Source organism: Orussus abietinus, unplaced genomic scaffold (genome assembly GCF_000612105.2).
Source record: "Orussus abietinus isolate OABI.00-Male unplaced genomic scaffold, Oabi_2.0 scaffold154, whole genome shotgun sequence".
Classification (NCBI taxonomy): domain Eukaryota; kingdom Metazoa; phylum Arthropoda; class Insecta; order Hymenoptera; family Orussidae; genus Orussus; species Orussus abietinus.
The window spans coordinates 176,691-199,727 of record NW_019394391.1 but is presented as its reverse complement, the minus strand read 5'-3'; the positions used below and the strand labels follow the sequence as shown (position 1 = coordinate 199,727).

The following is a 23,037-nucleotide window of genomic DNA, read 5'->3' as shown; positions in this document are numbered from 1 at the left end:
CCTATCGGTTTACAAAATGGTTTCACTGTGAAAATGAACGTGGTTGTTTAAACTAAATATTCATCTTCTACAAAAATAGTGAGAGATCGTACCGTCAACAAAGGCAATTAAATATTTTGTCCTCGAACAAAACCCTTCAGTGTAAAAAAAGAAAATATATATTGTTATAAATAATACTATATAAATGTATAAATAATATGAAAATCGCAATATTTCATGTATAAGGATTTAAATTCTCTTCGTAGCATTTTAACCTCCACCGAATACTAATCATGAAATAATCTGAGTTTCGGCTAAATATATTTTGAATATTAATTTCCTTAATTGGAAAATGGTCTCGGTACTGAAAATGTAATAACGTAACCTACAAAAATAATGGAGAACTAGGGGTAACTCTGGCTGGTTAAAAGTCAGTTTCGAGCCTTCTTGATCCACGTGGATAAGTGTTTAACCTGGAACGCAGCCAGAATGTACAACGTAAACGCGTTTGCCCTCCACCACCACGAAACTGCGCAAACATCTTAACAGCGTTACCTGCTACGCCATAACCTCAATCGCCTGGAGCGCGAGTTACTTAACCATTTCGCACCTGTGGCCGAGTTATGGCACGAATTGGTCCTTATGAACATCTTAACAGGTTTGCACAGTGCATCGTTAGCCACATCACATCTGCAAGCTATCAGGTAAATTTACATGCGGTCTCCGATAACCTCAACAACCCTCGGTACCTTAACTTAACTATTTGGTCTTTGCAGGTAATCATGCAAACTGACTTGTACAAATATGTTAGTACCGTTCGGTGCACCATCGTAGCCATTTCACACCTGCGATCGAGTTATCGCACAAATTGGTACTTGCGAACATCTTAATGGCTTCGCACTGCACATCGTTAGTCACTTCACATGTGCAAACTGGCAGGTAAATTTACATGCAGTCTCCGATAACCTCAACAATCCTCGATATCTTTGCTTAACTATTTCATCGTTGTAGGTATTTGTGAAAACTGACTCATACAAATATCTTGATACTGTTCGGTACACCGTCGTAGCCATTTCACACCTGCGATTGAGTTATCGCACAAACGTAAATGTATTTCTACTCGATAACTTCAATAATTCACAGTACGATTCATGAATAATTTAATTCTGCCGATAATTTAAAAGATAAATGTAAAGTTTGCGCGATAAAGTGTAAACTGACGTATTCAAATATCCTGAAGAGTCGGTACTCGTACTTCACTTTTACTATTACGAGGCATCTTTTATCTGTAGTTTTAATGTAGCAAAAATACATCATTTAATTTTAAAAGTGAGATACAAGTACGAGCCAGTGTTTAATACACCATTATAACCTGAATTCTTTCCAGCACCGTTTACATAACCGTTTCATGCCAGCAATCGAATTATTACGTCGATAGATCTCTACCGATGCCTTAATAATTTAACACAGTACATTGTTAACTACTCGCATCATCGAATCGTCATACAATCAAGTTAGTATAAATATTTTTAATGCCAGAATAACCATAATTATTTTCAGCATCCTTAACTTAATTATTTCAGATCTATGATCAAGTTATCACACAAATTAGTCTGTACAATTATTTTAACAGCAGTACGCCGTTAGTCGTTTCATGTCTGCAAATTATCATGCAAACAGACTTGTACAAATATTTTAAAAAACGTTTAATATTTCACGATACTTTACCTCTAGGGCTCGTTTAACGATCTTGGATCGGCAGTCGAACGATCACAAGAATTACGCTGAACGAAGACTCCACGCGGATGACCACTTTGCACTTGCAAATTGTTACTCAAACTGGTTTGCATAATATTTAAAAACATATTTCATTACTTCGATAGCCCAAAAAAAATATTCACACCATATCTTGCAGTAACTCCGATATTCCTATCATTATCGGCCAAAGCAAGAAAATTAACGTAAACAATTAAGATAAGCATCCTACAGTACATTCTTTTCACTCATCCCTTAATTGAAAGATATTTCTTAATTATCTTCTAATATTTTCACGTCAACGATTTGAATTTAATAATTTCCATTCGCTGACGATAAATTATTGCCATTGACTGTATGCTGAGAATTTCACTTAATTATTTAGTTACGTCTGACTTGACATATAAAAGTCATCTAATTCTACATTTTTATTAACAAAACATTATGCTTAGCCATTGTCGATGCAAATATGAAGGAATTTGTACAATTAATGTTCCGAAAACATTCAGTATTCATTTTGCATTCCAGGACAATAACCTAAAAATCATTGCTCGGCTCCTCTATAAATTAGACGATAGATAAGCGATTATATATATGTAGAAATATCGGGGTCATCTCAGTAAAAAATGTTGAGCGTTCGTTATATTTGAGCAGGGCAGGAGTAAGAAACAATAAAAAAAAATCGGAACGTGGAGCCCGTTTCCCGATTCGTTCCGTAACTCAATATAAGTAATCCCCCTAGACATGCGCGATAATTATCCCCCTCGAGAAATTCCGGCGTCGATCTTTCTCGATCCGCCGGCGTGCGGTGTGGGGCTCAAATCCGCCGAATCGCAGAAGTTCTATCGACCGGCCCAGCCGGAGGCCGTGCGACTAGTCGCCGCTTTTCCCGGGGGAAAGACCGCCGCGTTAAACCGGAGGGTTACAGGGGAAAGACCGACCGGCCAGACGCCGCGGCTCCAAGGGAAAGAGAGGCGAGCGTGACTGTATGGGTACAGGGGAAAGAGTTGCGAGTGAGAATATACGAGTATAGGGAAATAGTGACGAGCGTGGCTGTATGGCTACAGGGGAAAGAGTTGCGAGTGAGAATATACGAGTATAGGGGAAATAGTGACGAGCGAGACTGTTGGGTACAGGGGAAATAGTGACGAGCGAGATTATACGGCTACAGGGGAAAGAGAGGCGAGCGAGACTGTATGGCTACAGGGGAAAGAGTTGCGAGTGACAATACACGAGTATAGGGGAAATAGTGACGAGCGAGACTGTATGGCTACAGGGGAAATAGTAACGAACGAGACTGTATGGCTGCAGGGGAAAGAGTTGCGAGTGAGATTATACGGCTACAAGGGAAAGAGAGGCGAGCGAGATTATACGGCTACAATGGAAATAGTGACGAGCGAAATTATACGGCTACAGGGGAAACAGTGACGAGCGTGACTGTATGGGTACAGGGGAAATAGTGATGAGCGAGATTATACGGCTACAGGGGAAATAGTAACAAGCGAGATTATACGGCTACAGGGGAAAGAGCTGCGAGTGAGAATATACGACTACAGGGGGTCTATTACGTAAAGCAAATTGAGCGAAAATGTGAAAAATGAGGAGCTCGCGGTATTACGGAACGTTTTTGGTGGTGAAAATGCGAGACCATTCGTATGAACTGGCTCGGCACAAATTTTTAAGCGAAATGGGGAAGCATACAAGAAAAGATAGAAAAATAACCGCCGTGAACGCCATTTTCCACGGATCGTGACACCGAAATTCAAAATGGAAAACCTCCTGTGTGTTTCGATTTTTGACAACGATCGTATTCGGGGATGTAATAATAACCTTATTAGAAGAAGAAGGGAATTACGTGATGCCTCGGACCCATTTTCGTTAGAAGAAAGAGAATTTACTAGGATGTACAGGTTAGTTTTTGTTATTGCCAGGTTATATTACATTATTAAACATTGAAAACTGTTAAATAATTAATGCTTACATTATTCTCTTAAATTCTCTAAAATTTTCTAAAATTCTCTAAAATTCTCTAAAATTCTCTAAAATTGTTTTAAATTCTCTAGGGATTTTTAAATCACCGTAACATTCTCGGTTATATCACTGGAATTTAAATCCCCCAGAATATAAAGACGGTTGTTGTAAGATCGAGATTTCTAGGGGAATATTCCTAGGAAAGGAGGACTGCGGAAGACAAAAAAAGCGGTAGAATGGTTTATAGATGGCGGTGGAACTTTCAAAGTAAGTGGACAAGAACTAGACCATAGAATGACCCACTACTAGAGAGCGACTCTAGACTCCTAAAGGAAGGAACTGGACCTAAATAAGAGAAGGGGAAAATACCTAAATAAAAAAGGGGGAAAAGACGTGATGCACCGAATAGGTTATGGGAAGACCTAATATTGGATCGCGGGATCCCAGGAGGGCATTCCGGATCGTAAATGGAATGTGCCGGGAGGAGGGAAAGATACGAATGTGACGCGAGGAGCATCACAAATGGAAACTTGCGACCTAGAAATGCGACCCTAAGCCCCGGAAGGGATTTCCCAAAATCGACGGAGCAAAGTTAGGGTAACGAGCACGTTATAGAGGTCTATGATGATATACAACGCCTTAAAGTGTTATGAGGCTCTAATAAAGGGTTTGAAAGCACTCGTAACGCAACAGCACGTCATCAAGATCGTCTTCGAGTTACGGATGATGTCAAACAATTGACATAACCTAGACAATGCAAGAAATCACCACGTCTTGAATACCCTCTTTCGGCAAAAGTCGTAACCCACATAACAATGTCATTAAGACCCTCTTCCAAGAGAACCTAGATGCGATCTAGGAATTTTATGTAAAAGAGGTAAAACAATTGACATAACCTAGACAATGCAAGAAATCACCACGTTTTGAACACCCTCTTTCGGCAAAAGGCGTAACCCACATAACGCAACAACCACGTTTAAAATACCCTCTTTAAGGGAGCCTATTGGCGACTTAGGACCTCCACGTAAAATCCCAAGACCGCGTTAAGGATGAGGTCAATTAACCCACATAACATAACAACCGCATCATCAAGATCCTCTTTCAAAAGAACCCATTCGCGACGCAAACAATACAACAAATTCCCACGTCTTAAATACCCTCATTCACCCAGTCATAACCCACATAACGCAACAACCACGTTTGAAATACCCTCTTTAAGGGAGCCCAGTTGCGACTTAGGACCTCCACGTAAAATCCCAAAACCGCGTTATGGATGAGATCAATTAACCCACAAAGCATAACACCCACGTCTCCAAATCCCTCATCCAAGGGAATTTAGGACCAACATAACGCAACAACCACATCATCAAGATCCTCTTCCAAAAGGACCCATTCGCGACGCAGGGCTTCCCCGTAAAATCCCAAAACCGCGTTATGGATAAGGTCAATTAACCCACAAAGCATAACACCCACGTCTCGAAATCCCACATCCAATGGCATCCATAACCCACATAACGCTAGAACCACGTTTGAAATACCCTCTTTAAGGGAGCCCAGTCGCGACTTAGGACCTCCACGTAAAATCCCAAAACCGCGTTATGGATAAGGTCAATTAACCCACATAGCATAACACCCACGTCTCGAAATCCCACATCCAATGGCATCCATAACCCACATAACGCAAAAACCACGTTTGAAATACCCTCTTTAAGGGAGCCCACGTAAAAACCCAGATAACCTAACCCACCAGCACGTATCAGGATCTTCTTCCAGGAGCACTCACCTCCCTCGGAGATGCGGCCTCGCGCTTCCAGAGGGGGTCCAGGGCCGAGGAGATGCGCGACGCGACGCGACTCGAGCGACTCGGTCGCGAGGCCGTCGCGGGGAGCCCGGAGCTCTAGCTGGCGAGACGCGACCGAGCCGCGGCTCGGCCGACCCCGAGGCGAGCGCCGGCCCGGAGCTTGCGCACTGCCGACCACTGCCGACCGTGCCGAGACACCCTGACCGACCTCCGGGAAGCTTGGCTCCCCCTCCCCTCCCCTCCCCACCCTCCCGAAACGCCCCAGAGCCCCCATCAAACTATAATACTGGAACGTGCACGGCCGTATGTTTCAATTTGTATTATATATGATGCAATAATACATAATAATTGCAAATCGATACATAATTTTTAATAAATAATGATTGCACAGTTTTTAAAAGATTAGGTAGAAAATTAAATCCCTTGATCGTTCTATGGGTGGAGAAAATGTATTAATCATTATTTTGGTTTATAATACGGTGAGATCTTTGGACATATTTTGTATTTTCCTGTTTGTTGGTCTTTTCAGTTTTCAAATTTGCCGCCGGATGAACGGCTTATACTTTTATAACGTCTTGCCCTCGCTCGGGATCGAGGGTGGAAAGTGTAGAGAAAGTGTACACTCGGAGTCACTCGATGTGACTTTTTTCATGCTAGTCTGTTCGCATGTGAAAACATTCGTTTGAAGTTTCGCGCGCGAAATTAACGGTTGCGTGTACGACTTTTGAAATGCTGACCAATGACGCAACTTCGCAACGATGCGACATTTTTCATGTGAGTCTGTTCGCATGTGAGAAAATTCGTACGAACAATCTCATGCGACATTGACAGATCAAGAGACGGAGTCGCATCTCAGACAAGTTCATGGCCACTGCCACTTTATTATACTCGAAACATCTTGCCAGTGGGCATTTAATTTTCTGTTGAAATAAGTGTACAATTCGGGTTCCATTATTGTTGCAAAAAAATGCAAGGTTTAATGAACTAAAATAATGGTACAAATACTAGAATAATAATAATACGCTTAGCAGCACTGCTTCCCTCAACCCCTTGCGTTCTTCTTGCTCACCTCCTCTCCCATTCTTCTTCTACCATCCTCAACGGCATGCTCGCTTCCCTCGACCCCTCGCACTCTTCCACCTACCTTGGCTTCACTCTTCAATCCCTTCCTCCACCATCCTCGCCCTACCTTGGCTTCACTCTTCAATCCCTTCCTCCACCATCCTCGCTTCCCTCGACTCCTCGCGCTCTTCCACCTACCTTGGCTTGGCCCCTCAATCCCTTCCTCCCGCCCTTTCTCCACCATCCTCGCCCGCATACTGGCTTCCCTCAACCGCTCGCCCTCTCTACCTACCTTAGCTTAGCCCCTCGATCCCTTCTTCCCGCCCTTCCTCCCCCATCCTCGCCCGCATACTGGCTTCCCTCAACCGCTCGCCCCCTCCACCTACCTTGGCTTGGCCCCTCCCGCCCTTTCACCCCCATCCTCGCCCGCATACTCGCTTCCCTCAACCCCTCGCCCCCTCCACCTACCTTGGCTTGGCCCCTCCCGCCCTTTCTCCCCCCATCCTCGCCCGCATACTGGCTTCCCTCAACCGCTCGCCCCCTCCACCTACCTTGGCTTGGCCCCTCCCGCCCTTTCTCCCCCCATCCTCGCCCGCATACTGGCTTCCCTCAACCGCTCGCCCCCTCCACCTACCTTGGCGTCGCCCCTCGATCCCTTCCCCCGCTCTTTCTCCCCCACCCTCGCTTCCCTCGACCCCTCGCACCCCTCCACCTTCAACCCGGCCAACCGAAGGTGCGGTCGATCCGCCGAGCGGGAATCAACGAGCGGGACAAGGACCGATTCACCAGCAAATAGAGACCGCGGAGGAAACGCGCGTCAACCTTTCGAGGCTCGCGGGACCGTGAGCTTTCGGAGATTGCGTTCAATTTCGTGTCGTTTCTGCCCTCGTAAAGTTGCATGTAAAGTCAGCTCCCCGGGAGTTTCATGCGCTCGCGGAGTTTTGCGAATAATTTTCGGGCTTCTTGGAATTTCATGGGAATTCCCCGATTTAAGGTCCTTCTATATATATAGAAAAATGTTTTTTAAACTTTCCTCCAAACTGGGTGCACCGAATCGTTTGAAATTTTAACACGTGATTATGGAGGCCCTGAAGAAGAACGCGATGCTCGTGAAATTTCAATTTTTAAACGTGACATTTTTTTTATTCACCCTAAACTGGAACCAAGGTCACATTTTTTAATGAAAAATCAAATTTCACGAGCGTCTTCGTATTTTGTTTCTTTTAATTTTTATTTCCTACAATTTTATACCTATGCAGAATGTCGAATAATTTCGGGGTGTACATAAAGCTTCATAAAAATTGCAAAATAAAAGGAGGAAGACGAAACATTGCGCAGCATTTCGCCCCGTAGGGTGCATTAAAGCTTGTTTAAAAAATCATTTGGAGAAGAGCAACAAAAGTTTCCTCTACTAACTTTGCAGTTGGTTATAGAAGGGCATTACATAATAATTAACGTCGGTTTTATTGCGAGGATATATATTGCAAGTGCCCGACTTGCTCTACCATAATTTACTGCATTTCGAGTAAATTCATGCGCACTTGGTGCTTATCCATGCCTTGTACCATATACAGTACGTACATATATAATAGACTGCATATAAGTGTGTTTGCACAGGCGTCACGTATTTATAAACGTATATAATATGTACTAACGTTCCGAGTCTCATATATGTGGAACTTGATAAATGAAAGGTCTATACATTGTTATTATATTTTCCAGATGATCATATTAGTCAATTAAGGTTTTTTGAAAGTGTCATACATATATTCATAAGTCAAAATATTTATGAAACATTTTTAACACGTAATTATGGAAGTCTTAATGAAGGTTTTGAAACTTGGGAAATTTTATTTTTCGAACAAACATTTTTTTTTATAGTATTTTTATACGTACATAATACGTATATAATACGTATAAATGCTCTGAGTCTCATAGAAATTCCAAAATATATGAAACTTGATAAATGAAAGGTCTATATATTATTGTTATATTTTTCAGACGATCATATTAGTCAATTAAGGTTTTTTGAAAGTGTCATATATATATTCATAAGTCAAAATATTAATGAAACATTTTTAACACATGATTATGGAGGTCTTAATAAAGGTCTTGAAACTCGCGAAATTTCATTTTTCGAGCAAACATTTTTTTACTTTTTGTCCGGAATAAATAAACAATTTTTTATTTCGAAAAATGAAATCTCGTGAGTTCCAAAACCTTTATTAAGACCTGCATGATCATATGTAAAAGTTTCAAATTATTTGTAGCACCCAGTTTAGGGAAACATTAATAATTATTTTGACTTTTATATATATACACCATAACAATTGTATATTATATGTATCATATTTTAAGGTTGATTATGAAAATCCTAATGAAGCTTTTCAAACTCATTTACGAAATCATCATTTTATCTAGAAATTTATAATAAATGTATATTAATTTACCTTTAAGATATGAAATTTATCATTTTAATACAAACTTATCTAATAATATGTACGAATGGTACGAATATATTTAACAGTGTAGAATATACTACGCACGATATACGTCCACATTATGTAAAATACATATGTATATACACGTACTTATATAAATACAGATATTTGTACCAATGTTGTACATAAATTCTTGGCTAGAAACGTTATCAGCGTTCAAATGTATATGCGAATTCATATTTCACGGTATATGTACATTATACGTCATCTGCACATTTATATACATGTATGTATTCTATGTGCTAATATACGTTTACACGTATGCCCTCCGGGAACGTTTCTCGGTTCTACGAAGTCTCCGCTTTAATTAAATGCACCTAATGTGTCCGCGGAATCTGTAATTATGCGAAACTGCTGGAAAAGTCGTTAATTACATGCACAATAAAGTGGAGCTTGCATTTTACGAGGAATTATGCTTTAGGGGCGCACTCTGCCGTTCCTTTCGACATAATACATAACGCATTTCGTTAATCACCTCGGCGTAAACAACTTCACGTTATCCGCCATTTTCTTTTCAACGAGGATTATTTCCAAACGAGTTAATATTCGTATTTCACTCCCATTTCTCACGCCTAATTAATTTTGTTAACGATATTATTTTGGTTACGCGATATTGTTTCTTAATCTGAACGTAAAATTCTTAATCACACTTTTATTCTTCGTTTTGCGTAAATATGTTAAAGTTGGCTTTGCGTTGTCCGCCATTTTTGTTTTAACGGGGATTATTTCCAAACGAGTTAATATTCCTATTTCTTTCTTTTCGTTCGTTTAATTATTTTTATTAAGGATATTATTTTGGTTACACGATATTGTTTTTTAATCTGAACGTAAAATTCTTAATGACACTTTTATTCTTCGTTTTACGTAAATATGTTGAAGTTGGCTTTGCGTTGTCCGCCATTTTTGTTTTAACGGGGATTATTTCCAAACGAGTTAATATTCGTATTTCTTTCTTTTCGTTCAAGTTTAATTATTTTTATTAAGGATATTATTTTGGTTACGCGATATTGTTTCTTAATTTGAACGTAAAATTCTTAATGACACTTTTATTCTTCGTTTTGCGTAAATATGTTGGAGTTGGCTTTACGTTGTCCGCCATTTTTGTTTTCAGCAAGAATTATTTCTAAAAGAGTAAATATTCATACTTATTTCTCTTCATTCACGCGTAATTATTTTTGTTAAGGATATCATTTTGGTTACACGATATTGTTTTTTAATCTGAACGTAAAATTCTTAACGACACTTTTATTCTTCGTTTTGCGTAAATATGTCGAAGCTGCCTTTGCGTTATCCGCCATTTTGTTTTCAACGGAGATTATTTCCAAACGAGTTGATATTCGTATTTCTTTCCCATCTTTCACACCTAATTATTTTGATTAAACATAACATTTTAGTTACACGAAATTGTGTTTTTTAATCTGAACGTAAAATTTTTGGCGACACTTTCATTCGCCTAATTCTATAAATAATTTGAACGATAAGGCTTCCCTGAGTACTTCGAACTCCACGTTGACAATTTATTGTTAGAATACGTGGGGAGTTATATTTTCGTCGAATAAGTAGAGTGAGTGGTAGATTGCTGTTAGGGTCGGCGAGAATAATGTTGTCGGTCTTGTTAATCAGGATGTTGTTAATCGGGCGCCATTCCCCTCCTGGGAGCTCCCCGATTTTCGCTTTCCGGCGCCTGCAGTTCGATAACCTCTAATCGTTCACATCGACACTTACGAACAATCTAATATCGTCATTTTTTATTAACAACTCATTATTTTTACCACCATAATAACAATGTTTTATATATTTTTCAGATTGCGTGTAGCTTGATAACCTCTAATCGATCCTTACGAACGATCAAATATCACTATATTTTAGTAACAATTATTTCTCTCAATTTTTTAAAACCTGTACAAATAAACGACGAATATAAACAAAAATATCCATAAATAATAACAAAGTCGTCCCCAGTTGCAATTCCTGCTGAAATAATAGTACAATTCGCGTGCTATTATTTCTGTAAACATGCATAAAATAATAGAACAAATACTGGAATAACAGTACGATTGGCACTATTGGGATAAACAAAGTAGTAACCTTTCATTCGTCGATAAAAATTAGCCTCAAGGATTCTGAAATTTTCTTAAATTCTCGTTTTGTCAAATAAAATGTCGCGAGAGAGATTCGAATCGACCCGGATCTCCCGCCGCGCGCGCTGATTGGCCGGCGCGCTTCGGGCCTCCTCGGCCATCCTCGGCCCTCCTCGGCCGCGCCTGGAGGGATCGGCGTCCGTCGGCGTCACCGCGCGGAACGCCGAGCCACTGCCGCTCCAGCATTTCAAGTGCAAAGAGAGACCGAAGGAGGTGTAGCTTCTTACTTCCGCATTTTTCCCGCCACTTGAAACCCTCTCAGGTGAGTGCGTTCCCCTTTTCCACGCGGCATCGAGCCCTCCAAGCCCCGTGTACTTTCCCGAGTGATAAGTGTCCCCGGGAGTTTTCCTTCCTCGGGAAATCGGCGCTTTTCGCGTTTCCGCGGCCTCGCGGCTGACGCGCCGCCATCTTGCCGTTCGCGTTCGCGGGGAAAACTCCCGCTCCGTCCGACGAAAACTCTCCCAGGAGCCGGCGACGCGCGTTTCGCGGGCAACTCTTCCGCGTATTCGACGAACCTGTTCGAGGTTTAAGGTTAGGACCCATTTTCGCCCTCGCCGGGAACTCGTTGTGTCGAAATTCCGCCGGGAAATTCCCGCGGTCGGGACGCGAAGGCGCGATCCGCGACTTCCAAGATGGCGACGTTAACGATCATAATAGTAACGGTGAAAGGGATTGACGAGTCTGGCCGAATTATTCGCAGAGGATTTCGCTCCTTGCCGAGCTATATTCGAGATATTCCTGAGATTACGATGCGAGGGAGGTCGAGGGTTGGCTGGGATCGTGTTTTGGGAGTGTAAGGATGCACTTGAGAGCTCAGTAGGGTGTAAGTCGGGATGCTGGAGTCGCCCTTTGTCCTGTGTGACATGGAAGCCATTTGTGATATAAACAATGACATCGGGGCGGGATTCTGAGAACTTTGTAGTAACGGTCGTGATAACGTCAGCTTGGCTTCAAACGTTTCTAACCTGAAAATTTGATGTGAGTCATACTTTCAATGATTTTTATTTTATATTACTGCGAAATGTGACCGTTGGTTAAAATTAATATATTTAGTTTTTATTTAATATGTAGCGATGATGTTAGCAATGGATTTAAATATTTCTAACCTGAGAATTTGATGCTGCGAGTCATACTTTGAATTATTTTTATATTATGTTACTGCGAAATGTGACCGTTGGTTAAAATTAATAAATTTAGTTTTTATTTAATATGTAGCGATATGTAGCAATAGATTTAAATATTTCTAACCTGAAAATTTTATGCTTTGGGTCATACTTTGAATGATTACTTTTGTATTAAATTGTTACGTAAATTGATTAAAATGGATTAATGTATTTTTTATTTAATATGTAATGGTAACGTCAATAATGGATTCAAATCTTTCTAACCTGAACATTTCATACATTATTGATTCATACTTTGAATAATTATGTTTATATTATATTATTGCATAATGTGAACGTTAAATAAAATGTATTCATATATTTTTTATATAATATGTTACAACGAAACAACGATCATCAACAAATAATTACTGTAGTTGTTAACGTTTAGCGTGCCATTGGCTCCGCTACGGAGACATTCGTCGTTACGTTCCGAAAGTTGCGGAGTGCTAAGTGTTAATAAAATATACCAGTTGATAATTTATGATATTCAGTGTTATTGGTTAAATAAATTGTGTGACTCCGATGATGGCAACAATAATTTAAAAGCTAGTAAATAACTTTTAATTAATCAGATTAGTCAAGTTCGCTACAGTAATGAATTATAACTTGAAAGAGATATAAATAAGATAGGAATACTAATGTATATATTATATTTGAATATGAAGTTAATAATAATTTTTTGAAGTAGGAAGAACGATAATTGACGTTCATAAATATAGGCAACTTTAAATGATTGGTTCATGTTAACAGGTCTTAAATGACGAACCTTTTTTCTTTATTTAACTGATGCATATTTTTAAAGATATGTATTTATTATATTGTATGACAAGTCGATGAAGTATTTGACGGACATATTTAATTTCTTTCAGTCTTCGACATGGCTCGTACTAAGCAGACGGCCCGAAAGTCCACCGGAGGAAAGGCTCCGCGTAAGCAGCTGGCCACCAAGGCTGCGCGTAAAAGCGCACCGTCCACTGGTGGAGTGAAGAAGCCTCACCGTTACAGGTCATTGGTCGCATTTGATTATACTCGAAACAATGGGCCGTGTGGTTACGTTATCATTAGAGAGACAAGATTAACCGCTTTATCGTGGCATGGCCAGTTACAAAGGAATATAACAAGTGATAGTATTTCTCGTGTTGCAAATTCAAGATGCAAAGTGTTTAAAAACTTTTTCTCTGTCAGTCGACAATTCAATTGTACCTTATTGCACTTTGAACGACGGCTCTGAACCCTCATAATCATTGGAACTATAATTCATTTTCATACACCCTTATACGCGAGATTAAATGATACTTCTGTAGTTTACAGTAATTAGTAGTCTTAATTTCTTTCTTGTATGTTTGGTCTCTGGGGAAGGAATCTACATGAATAGGAATTCTATTATTCCATTTTTCTCCTTTTGTACTTTACGACTAGATATCACATTGCTGAATCTTCGGATTTGTTTTTATTAGTCCCTAAAAATGATACGATACCCTTGTCATGACGTTTGAAATAAATTATAGGTTAGCTTTATCCTTCGCTTTGGTTCGCAGGCCTGGTACCGTGGCCCTTAGGGAGATCCGAAGATACCAGAAGTCTACGGAGTTGCTGATCCGAAAGCTGCCGTTCCAACGCCTGGTTCGTGAAATCGCCCAGGACTTCAAGACAGATCTGAGATTTCAGAGCGCAGCCATCGGAGCACTCCAGGAAGCCTCCGAAGCCTACCTCGTGGGCCTCTTCGAGGACACCAACCTCTGCGCCATCCACGCGAAACGCGTGACGATCATGCCGAAGGACATCCAGCTCGCACGGCGAATCCGCGGCGAGCGCGCTTAAGCGCCTTCTTCTTAGTTCTCTCCTTAAAATAATGTCTTTAACGTTAGTTTGTAATATCACCGTTTCTTACTCCCTCCCCCGCCCCCATGATAAATCGTTACTTATCGTCATCGCTGTCCTTTGTACGCGTAACTCCTTCGGTCTGAATAATCATTACGTAAGAAAGATAGCAAAGTAGCAGATCGATACAACCCGTCACTCGGGTTGGTTCGGTCTACGGTGTATTCACACAAGAACTTTAGGCTTCGAGTTCTGTGGGGAAGCGAAGATGGGGTGGACTTGGAGTTAATCGAAAGGATGCATTAGTTTTCGGTGTGCAAGTGAATGCTTCGAAGAACTCTTTGAAGTGACATGTTGTTCTTGTGTATCGTTACTGCGAAGAAATAGTTGAAATTCAGGCCATTGGTACTTCAAGTGGGAACTAGTGTTGGTGTAATTGTGAAAGAATTTGAGGGAGATCTTTGTTCGAAGTGCAGAAATCAATTTATCCAATGCAGTGGAAATTATTAACCGCATCTTTTCGATTAACCCGAGGTTATGGTTGTCGGTGTAGCCCCCTTCGGTCTGTCGTATGAAATCACAACGTACAAAGAATCACTTTTCGTTATGTCGATGCTTTGCACTTGGGTCGGTCACTTGGTAACTGATCGTACGATGTGTTCACACAAGAACTGCAGGCCTAGGAAGTCTCAGAGGCTACGGAACTGCACTTGGGGTCACTTGAAAGGATCGATACACTTTTTAATATACTAGTAAATTGTCTTCTGCTCCGAACAAAAGTTGCAACGATCCTTGCTTCGAAGAACCCAGTAATTAGGTGTGCCCTTCGATCTTATGTCAGTGAACAGGACTTCGATACAAGAGAGAGTCTTACTCCGAGTGGGTTATATCGAAGCTAATAATCCTTCGCTAAGAAATATTAGCAGACATTGATTTCATCGAAACTTTGTTCGAAAACAATTAATGCAAATGTCACTCCGAAAGGGTCTTTGGGCACTTGTTACTCAAAGTATTTGTTCGCAGTGTGTCTCATTGCGATAAGAAATTCAGTTCATGATCAGCTAAAGAGACCGTTACATTCCACGAAGAAGAAAGCCCATTTGGCCTCCGAGTCCTTTCGCACACTCATTGCTCGGAATAATTGTAATTGCCCAAGGCCAATTAGTTCTTGTCTAAGCACTCGTATTTCACGCAGAATATTAATAACGGCTTTCCTTTTAACTTTAGTTGGCGTACCTCGTCGACGGCGACGCGAATATGCTATTATTAAATCCACGTATTATCTCTTATCACTGTCCTGTTCAGCTAGGAGTTATACCGAGATGATAGATTCGTTCCCTCTCCCTCTCTGGCACATTCTCCCCCTTTGTTTTTATTTTTCTTCCTTTCATTTCCCTGTTAGTGACGTAGGAGCAATTCATTTTTCCGTTCCTTTTTGTTTTTCGTCCCCTTCTCTTTGAGGTTTATGGTGTTCCCCTCGTCCTCGAGAATTTACGTATGACAGCATTCTAATTTTACGTAGACATAATGATTAGCGTCTAGACTGACATAGATAAGGACTAATTTTTTTTTCTTGTCATATCCCGTATTTGTGACTCGTGCGAGAGATAACGAGAGAAAAAAAACACGTTCCGTTATAATAAAGGATCAATGTGTCTCTTGGAATCTGCGAGTCCTTAAAAAATTGTGCGTGCTTCGGTTTCCATTTTTTTTTTTTTAATGTATGCTTCGGTTTTCATTTTTTTTTTATGTATGCTTCGATTTTCTTTTTCTTTTTTGTGCGACTTCGATGTTTTTCAACTTATCGGCTGTTTGTATTATAGGAGTTTTCTTGTCATTTTTTTAACATTACGGTAATGATTTTGTCCATTTCGAAAGTTGCGTGTTTGATAAATTATTTATCTCGAGGTATTATTGAAATAAATCCTGAATATAGAAGTATTTAAATTTTGTGGAAATTCAAGTCGCGTGTCATGATTAACAAAATAAAAATTGAATGTTCTAAACGTATTTTCTATATAATTTTCATTTTCTTGTGTTTTACGGTGCGTTGCTTAATTTAATTAACGAAAGGCGGGACATTCAAAATGGCGGCGGTCGATCAATGCATACGATATACTTGCGCGAAACTGTGCCGAGTTTCTTAATATGATTTGTGTGAAGACCGGAATTTTTCATACGTGTACGTATATGTACTTGTATCTTCTTCCGTTCTTAATTATTTTGCTGTTAATTCTTCATTGGGTTTTATTTATTTTATATTTTGTAGTACATACATAATAGCATGTTAATATTAGATAAGACAAATTTTTTCTGCAGTTTGACTGAAAATAACTTACGGTGTTAACTCTCAAAATCATAAAGTATTCTTGTTTGCGAATTAACCGGCAGGACAATGACCACGTCTCCAACGCACTCCTAAATCCGAGATTTACCGAGTCTGGATCCAGTAAATCGCATTAATAATACGCAGAGTCGATTATGTATTTTTGGTGAGAGTGCTCATTCTCGCACTCTTAATTCGCGAGAATTTATTTACCTGATTCTATATCTACTGAGTGAAAATGTGAGATCTCTAGACTGAAAGTAGTCGGTCTGAAATCCCGTCGACTAGTCTCACGCGAAGTATCCCACATTTTCATCATAGTGAAAGGTATAGAATCGCAGGTGCTCGCTTTCAGCATTTTCATTAGATTCAAGTTACAGAATCGACTGTCTGGGCGTTTCGATCGACACTTAAGCCCGGTTTCACAACTTCGGTTAACTCGAGTTATGGAATCGGGTCTTAATATATTTACACGGAGAATACATAGCGTAGATGACAACTTTTAATCTTCTTTACTTTTCTTGCTCAACGAGATCGGGGTTTACTCCTGAAGTTTTAAATCTTGCTCTGAGTCCCGCGGCGACCTTCTCAACCTGTAATAGGATACATAATCGGATGAGTAAACACACGTGAAATGAAAGTAAGAGAAGGGAGTACTCTCACCAAAGATGAGCGTTACACGTTTCGCCTTAAACTCGTTTGCACGCATCAATTGTAATCCTCGTTTTACTGAACACAGTTCATAACAGATTTAGCCATAAAAATCGCAGAAGTGTATTTGTTTACACCATAGATTTAGCTCATTGCCAACCTTACGTAAATTATCCAAATGGAAGCATAAATGTCCCTAGGATTTTGAAAACGAGTCTTGCCCCAAACTGCGTTCAATAAGAAAGGAAACTAATGTGACTTGTTAGGCTTAGTTTACATCGATCTCTTAGCAGATTTACTAAAAATATGGTTTTATCATATTTTCAGAGTAAACGGTCATAAATCGTCTTGGGATAGTATGTTCGAAGTGTGCGTATCTTACCACCTTTGTATACCCGTGTTTACACCGACGGTTTAACGAAAGCACGGCTTTAATACGTATACCAAGTGATCGATATAAACTAAATCAGAGTCCTTACCTTGGTGGGCAAGAGCCGAGCAGCTCGATCAGGCTCGAGAGAGGCCAGAAGAGTTTCAGCGCGTTCCACCTCGTTTTTACGAAAAAGGAGGGCGGCCATGTTGATGATAACAAAGTGGTCTCGCGGATCCAACAAATGGGCTTCAGTTAACGATTTGAGTGCCCCATCTTCGTCACCTAACTGACCCAGGGCAACTGAAACACGTCGAGTAAAAAAATTAATACACAAATCAATCTATATTCTTACGTCCATGGTCTACCACCTAAAAAAATGCAAGCGGTCGATTCTGTAACTCTGGCGAGAGTGCTCACTTCTCGCACTTTCATCTCACGTGAACTTATCCGCCCGATTCTCCAAGTGAAAATGTGAAATCTCTAAAGTGAAGGAACTAGATTCAAGATCTCGGTGTTTCCGGTCGAGTAGTCTCACGCGAAGTATCTCACTTTTCACCGTAGTGAAAGTTACGGAATCAGGGGAGATGTTCACTTTTAGAAGTTTCACTAGATTCAAGTTACAGAATCGACCTTCGATCATGCATGTATGTATATATTTCCAATGTGTATGTGTATACGTGTATTAATAATGCTTACTTGCGAGGAGTAGAAAACACCTAGGGTATTTTGGAGCTATGGTGGCGGCGGCGCACAGGTAAACGGCCGCAGACATGGGAAGCTGGATAGACAGGTGAACCATGCCCAGATTAAATGTTGGCAGCACCGCCGTGGGGTCTAGGTAATGCGCTCGCTTTAAACAGCCGATTGCCTAAAATGAATAAAATCTCTAAACCCCGGTTCCACGATTCGTTAACCTTCGGTTAACTGGGGATCGATTCTCTGATTCGAATCTAGTGAAAATCTCCCGCGATTCCGTAACATTCACTATGGTGAAAATGTGAGATACTTCGCGTGACAACTCGACGAGAAACTCCGAGATCTCGAGCCAAGTTCTTTCAATCTAGAGATTTCACATTTTCACTCGGAGAACCGGGCGAATAAATTCACGTGAGATGAGAGTGCGAGAAGTGCGCACTCTCGCCAAAGTCACAGAATCGACCACCTCGTTTCCATCAAGCTTAAACCTGTTGTAGACCAAAGTTCATCTGGCTTGCACCAAGTTTAAATCCATTGTAAATGAACTAAGCTCGAGTTAACCGGAGTTTATATTGTTTACAATAGGTCGTTAAACTTGGGTTAACTCGAGCTTAGTCGGTTTACAATGGATATAAACCTGGTGGAAACCAGTTGAACTTCGGTTAACTAGAACTAACAACTACAGAGAAACTAACCAGGTTTTCGCCCTGTTTAAACCTACTGTAAACAAGTTAAACTCTGGTTAACTCGACTTGTGGAGTCAGGCCCTGCGACGTTACGCTTCCAGTTGGGTTATGCGCGTTTACGAGGGTGAAAACACATTAAACCCGTGGCATAGACGCGTATAGTTACACGATTTCGACGACGAAGTGGATCTTTCCTGTACTGTAAACAAGTTAAACTCTGGTTAACTCGAGTTGTGGAGTCAGGCCCTACGACGTTATGCTTCCATTAGGGTTATACGCGTTTACGAAGGTGGAAACACATTAAACCCGTGGCATAGACGCGTATATTGACACGGTTTCGACGACGAAGTGGGTCTTTCCTGTTTGAAACGAGTTTACACCGATAATATTTACCGCAATGAACTTCTCCTTCTCAAAGAAGCACGTGCCGATGTTGTTCCATAGACAGAAAGAGTCTGGTGTGCGAAGCGTCGCCGCCTTGTACTCGGACAATGCAGCATTGTACTCTCGGCGTTCCTGGGAACCGTCCAACGCGATGAGTCCGGGATTCCCGTGGGAAAAATCGTAACTAACCATACCTGCGCCAGGAATCCCGCGGGAAGTCGCGGATCAGCGCCACGGGGCGGAATTTTCGTCAACTGTTCTTGCGCCTGCCTTGTGTCGTTCACTCGCAGGTACAGCTGGCCCAATTCTAGGTCGACTTCGTGGCATTCTGGGGCGATCCTGTGCGAAAGGGAATGATTAACCCCTTAAGGTGAAGTGAAACCCCCTTCAAATCAGTCGATTCGAATACAACACTTTTTTTTAAGGGTATTAGACCAAACTGTCCGAAACTTTGACACGTCACTCCTGATCATCTAAGAATTGTCCTGACACATTCAAAACTTGGGTTTTTGAAAAAAATTGTTTAACTTAGCCCAGACCAGAACCAAAATGGCGTCGAGCTCTCATATTTCGATCGATATACAATTATCGAAAGCTCTGATATGAGAATCGAAAGGGTCGGGACAATTTTACGACAATTTAGAGCACTCTGATAATCGAGAAACTCGCATTTGAACGGGATAAAGGCAAAAAAAGTGTTGTATGCGCTTTTATGCCAAAACGATGGTAATACGAGGTCTCGGAGTGAAAATTTAATTGACCTGGAAATCACAGATGGCGCAGGGGGTCCCTCTGCAGTCAATTAGGCCCCCAGAAAGCACGAATCCAGAGGATTTCTGGAGTTATACTTCGATTTCTTTATAATTATTTTACGAAAACGACAGGTGGAGTATGCCATTTGGTACAATACACAATATAATTCGACCCAGCTGTCGATATAAAAACCAACGTCGGCGACGTAGGCATTTAGAAAAATCTTCTTTATCGACGTCGATCAAGTTCCTCGACGTGTTTCAGTGCACACTCGAGATAATTCCAGCGGCGTTGTATTTTATGCTACTATAATTTTTCACCCTCGAATATAATCGAGAATTTTATTTTTTTCCCAAGACAATGTTCTAGGGTTTTTTTTTACATGAAAAAAATTGATTTTTTTTTCAACAAAATCTGTGCGTTAAGGGGTTAAGCTTACCGTAAGACGGCCGCAAGGAGACTCGCAGCCTCCGGAAATTCTCCGCACGCGACGCGGAGCCTCGCCAGGGCGAGAACGGGTCTTTCGTTCCTGGTGGAGGCTGCGGCCTTCCTCAGGTAACCATCCGCCTCTTTTGGCAGGCTCAGCTTCATGCAACACTCCCCTGTAGAGGGAATAATTCGACCGAGACAATGGAACTTCCTCCACCTTGTTAGAAAAAATAATCTTCTTACCAAGACCGCGCTCGATTTCCCAATCGGATGAGTCCAGCTTCCTCGCCTCCAGGAACACCTCCATGGCGCTCTTGTAACTTCCCAGCAAGTACCTGCGACACGTGACATAACCTGTTGTTAAAGGAACTTTTTTTAGGCGCATTTTATATCGTGGGAAGTCATGAGCAGGGTGGGTTAAGTATAATACATTTATTTAATAAATACTGGCGGTGGAAACAGTTACTATGGTGGAGATTATGGAGACATGCGATCTAGGCGTTTATTACGTATTTTTGACGAGAGCGCTCACTTCTCGCACTTTCATCTCACGTGGGTTTATTCGCCGAATTACGTATTCGCTATGTGAATGGTCTCGCATTTTCACCACCAAAAGCGTGCCGTAATACCGTGAGCTCCTCATTTTTCACATTTTCACTCAATTTGCTTTACGTAATAGACCCCCTAAGCCGGGTTCCACAACTCGAGTTAACCGAAGTTTAACTAGTGTACACCAAGTTTAAACCTGCTGTTAACTAATTAAACTCCGATTAACTCGGATGGTGGAACCAGATCTTACTAAATCCGGACCCAGTAAATCCCAGATTTAAGGGTACAATGGAGATGTAGTCCATATCCACAAAAACGACATCCATGTCCACTTTTAAACCATAAATATAAAAATCTTAGCATACAATGTTTTAGCTATCTGCTTAACGTTGTTTATACTGGCGGCGTTAAGGTCGTAGCAATTCTGGAAACACTCGAGTGATTCCCGTAATCTTCCCGTCCTGCGAAGCACAAGGCCCTGAAAAAAATTCATATAAAGGTGAGCTCATCTTAAAATAATCGTTTAATACGTTTACACCTCCTGCCTTACATCGGTTTAATAACTACCGGTTTTAAGGGGATTGTTTGTTATTAATTATTTGTAACTTCACACCGTGAATATAGAGGCTGTAAGGAAGATCCTGACGCCCATAAAGTTTCATTTTTTTTTTTAAATACTTATAAACAAATTTTTAAAAATTTGAAATTTCATGGGTGTCAGGACCTTCCTTGTGCCCTTCATATTTATATTGAAAAGTTTGAATGGATTTCGTTGAGCCAGTTTGAAGAAAAGTCATAAACGAGACCTCTTTGGCGCCACTTTCACATAACCTTAAGTGTTGTATAAATGTCATTTTACTATAATTTATCGATAACAGCCGTAAAACAGTGTTTACACGATGGTTAATACCGGTCATGCCATAATACCATAACACTGGTAGTTATAAAACCGAATTAATGCGGTGTAAATGTAGTCATTAGGAATCATTGGGAATCCCCGTCCAGAGAAACCGATAAATTCTGCCTATAAACTATACATATGTATACTGTATATAAACTATATATATGCATACTGTATATGTGTAAACTGTCTATAAACTATATATGTGTTCTATTTGGTGTACTACCACACAGACTCTACATACCTTCATGTAATGAGCGTGTTCGTTGCGTCCTTTGGAAACAATTAGCTCCTCTTCGATGAGAGTTTGACACGCGTCGTATTCGCATCTAGTCCAGTGCCGGTGCACGAGCCAATTGCGGCCTTCCAACGGCGGAATGTCTGCGCACCCGGGGGTTCCCATAAAAACCGAATTAATGGCGAAAATCGAAAAACTGTCTCTAGTAGAAAGGATTGAGTACTCATTTTATCTCGATTTTTTGCGTATATCACATAAACCACGTAATTTTCCGTAGGGAATCATAAAAAAAAAAACAATAAATTACGTTTCCAACCTAGAAGGTGCTGCAGATGTGCGATTTTCAGTATATGTTAGGTTATAACGCCATTCCGTAAATAAATATTTAGAAATCCACAGATTGCACAACGCAATATGGCGGCAGCTTTTCTAGCGCCAAGGGAAAAGAATAACTACCAAACTTTTCAAGGTTATTAGAAGGAAATTACCTTTTCTTGGTCGAACGTCGGTTGGACGAAGCACGACCGACGTTTGCCGAACGCGACCGTTGCTGGTTGCCATCGGATCGAGCATTCCATCTAATAACACCTTAAAAACACTATTGGTTCACTTTACAACTTCTGTGATGTTGTGTCGCGAGTTGCTATGGCAACCGTGACGCAGTACACAACGTATAACGTCGAGAAGGTCCGCCATGTTGTTGCCGCTAGTCGTCATGGCAACCGTGACGCGTCGCTCACGTGGACGGAGTCCCGAGAGCATCCGCCATGTTGTTACCGCGAGTTGCCGTAGCAACCGCGACGCGTCTCGGAAATTCGATCGTAGACAAAACGTAGAACTGCAAACAGTTCTAT

The 23,037-nt window shown here is 40.9% G+C and overlaps 2 protein-coding genes across 2 annotated transcripts; one reads left to right on the top strand and one right to left on the bottom strand.

The window, feature by feature from the left end:
- The first annotated feature begins 11,347 nt into the window (after positions 1 to 11,347).
- Positions 11,348 to 16,207, top strand: LOC105695964 (histone H3.3). The gene is made up of 3 exons (XM_012418046.2): positions 11,348 to 11,472; positions 13,246 to 13,381; positions 13,915 to 16,207. Exons 2-3 carry the CDS (start codon positions 13,254 to 13,256, stop codon positions 14,195 to 14,197), a joined length of 411 nt encoding a protein of 136 aa, XP_012273469.1. The 5' UTR covers positions 11,348 to 11,472; positions 13,246 to 13,253; the 3' UTR covers positions 14,198 to 16,207.
- Positions 16,208 to 16,426: 219 nt separating this feature from the next.
- Positions 16,427 to 22,773, bottom strand: LOC105695940 (Bardet-Biedl syndrome 4 protein). Its single transcript, XM_023432126.1, has 9 exons — positions 22,190 to 22,773; positions 21,410 to 21,522; positions 20,739 to 20,830; positions 20,506 to 20,668; positions 19,508 to 19,652; positions 19,323 to 19,445; positions 18,244 to 18,415; positions 17,654 to 17,847; positions 16,427 to 17,116 (listed from the first exon to the last, which is right to left on the bottom strand). The coding sequence occupies exons 1-9, from the start codon at positions 22,346 to 22,348 to the stop codon at positions 17,036 to 17,038; spliced, it is 1,242 nt and encodes a 413-aa protein (XP_023287894.1). The 5' UTR covers positions 22,349 to 22,773; the 3' UTR covers positions 16,427 to 17,035.
- Positions 22,774 to 23,037: the final 264 nt, after the last annotated feature.

Coding starts and splice junctions, on each gene's coding strand:
- LOC105695940 (XM_023432126.1), bottom strand. CDS start 22,348: ATGGGAACCCCCGGGTGCGCAGACATTCCGCCGTTGGAAGGCCGCAAT. Junction 20,831..21,409: donor AAGCAGATAGCTAAAACATT/GTATGCTAAGAT, acceptor CACGTGTCGCAG/GTACTTGCTGGGAAGTTACA. Junction 18,416..19,322: donor AGAAGGAGAAGTTCATTGCG/GTAAATATTATC, acceptor TATTCATTTTAG/GCAATCGGCTGTTTAAAGCG.
- LOC105695964 (XM_012418046.2), top strand. CDS start 13,254: ATGGCTCGTACTAAGCAGACGGCCCGAAAGTCCACCGGAGGAAAGGCT. Junction 13,382..13,914: donor AAGAAGCCTCACCGTTACAG/GTCATTGGTCGC, acceptor TTTGGTTCGCAG/GCCTGGTACCGTGGCCCTTA.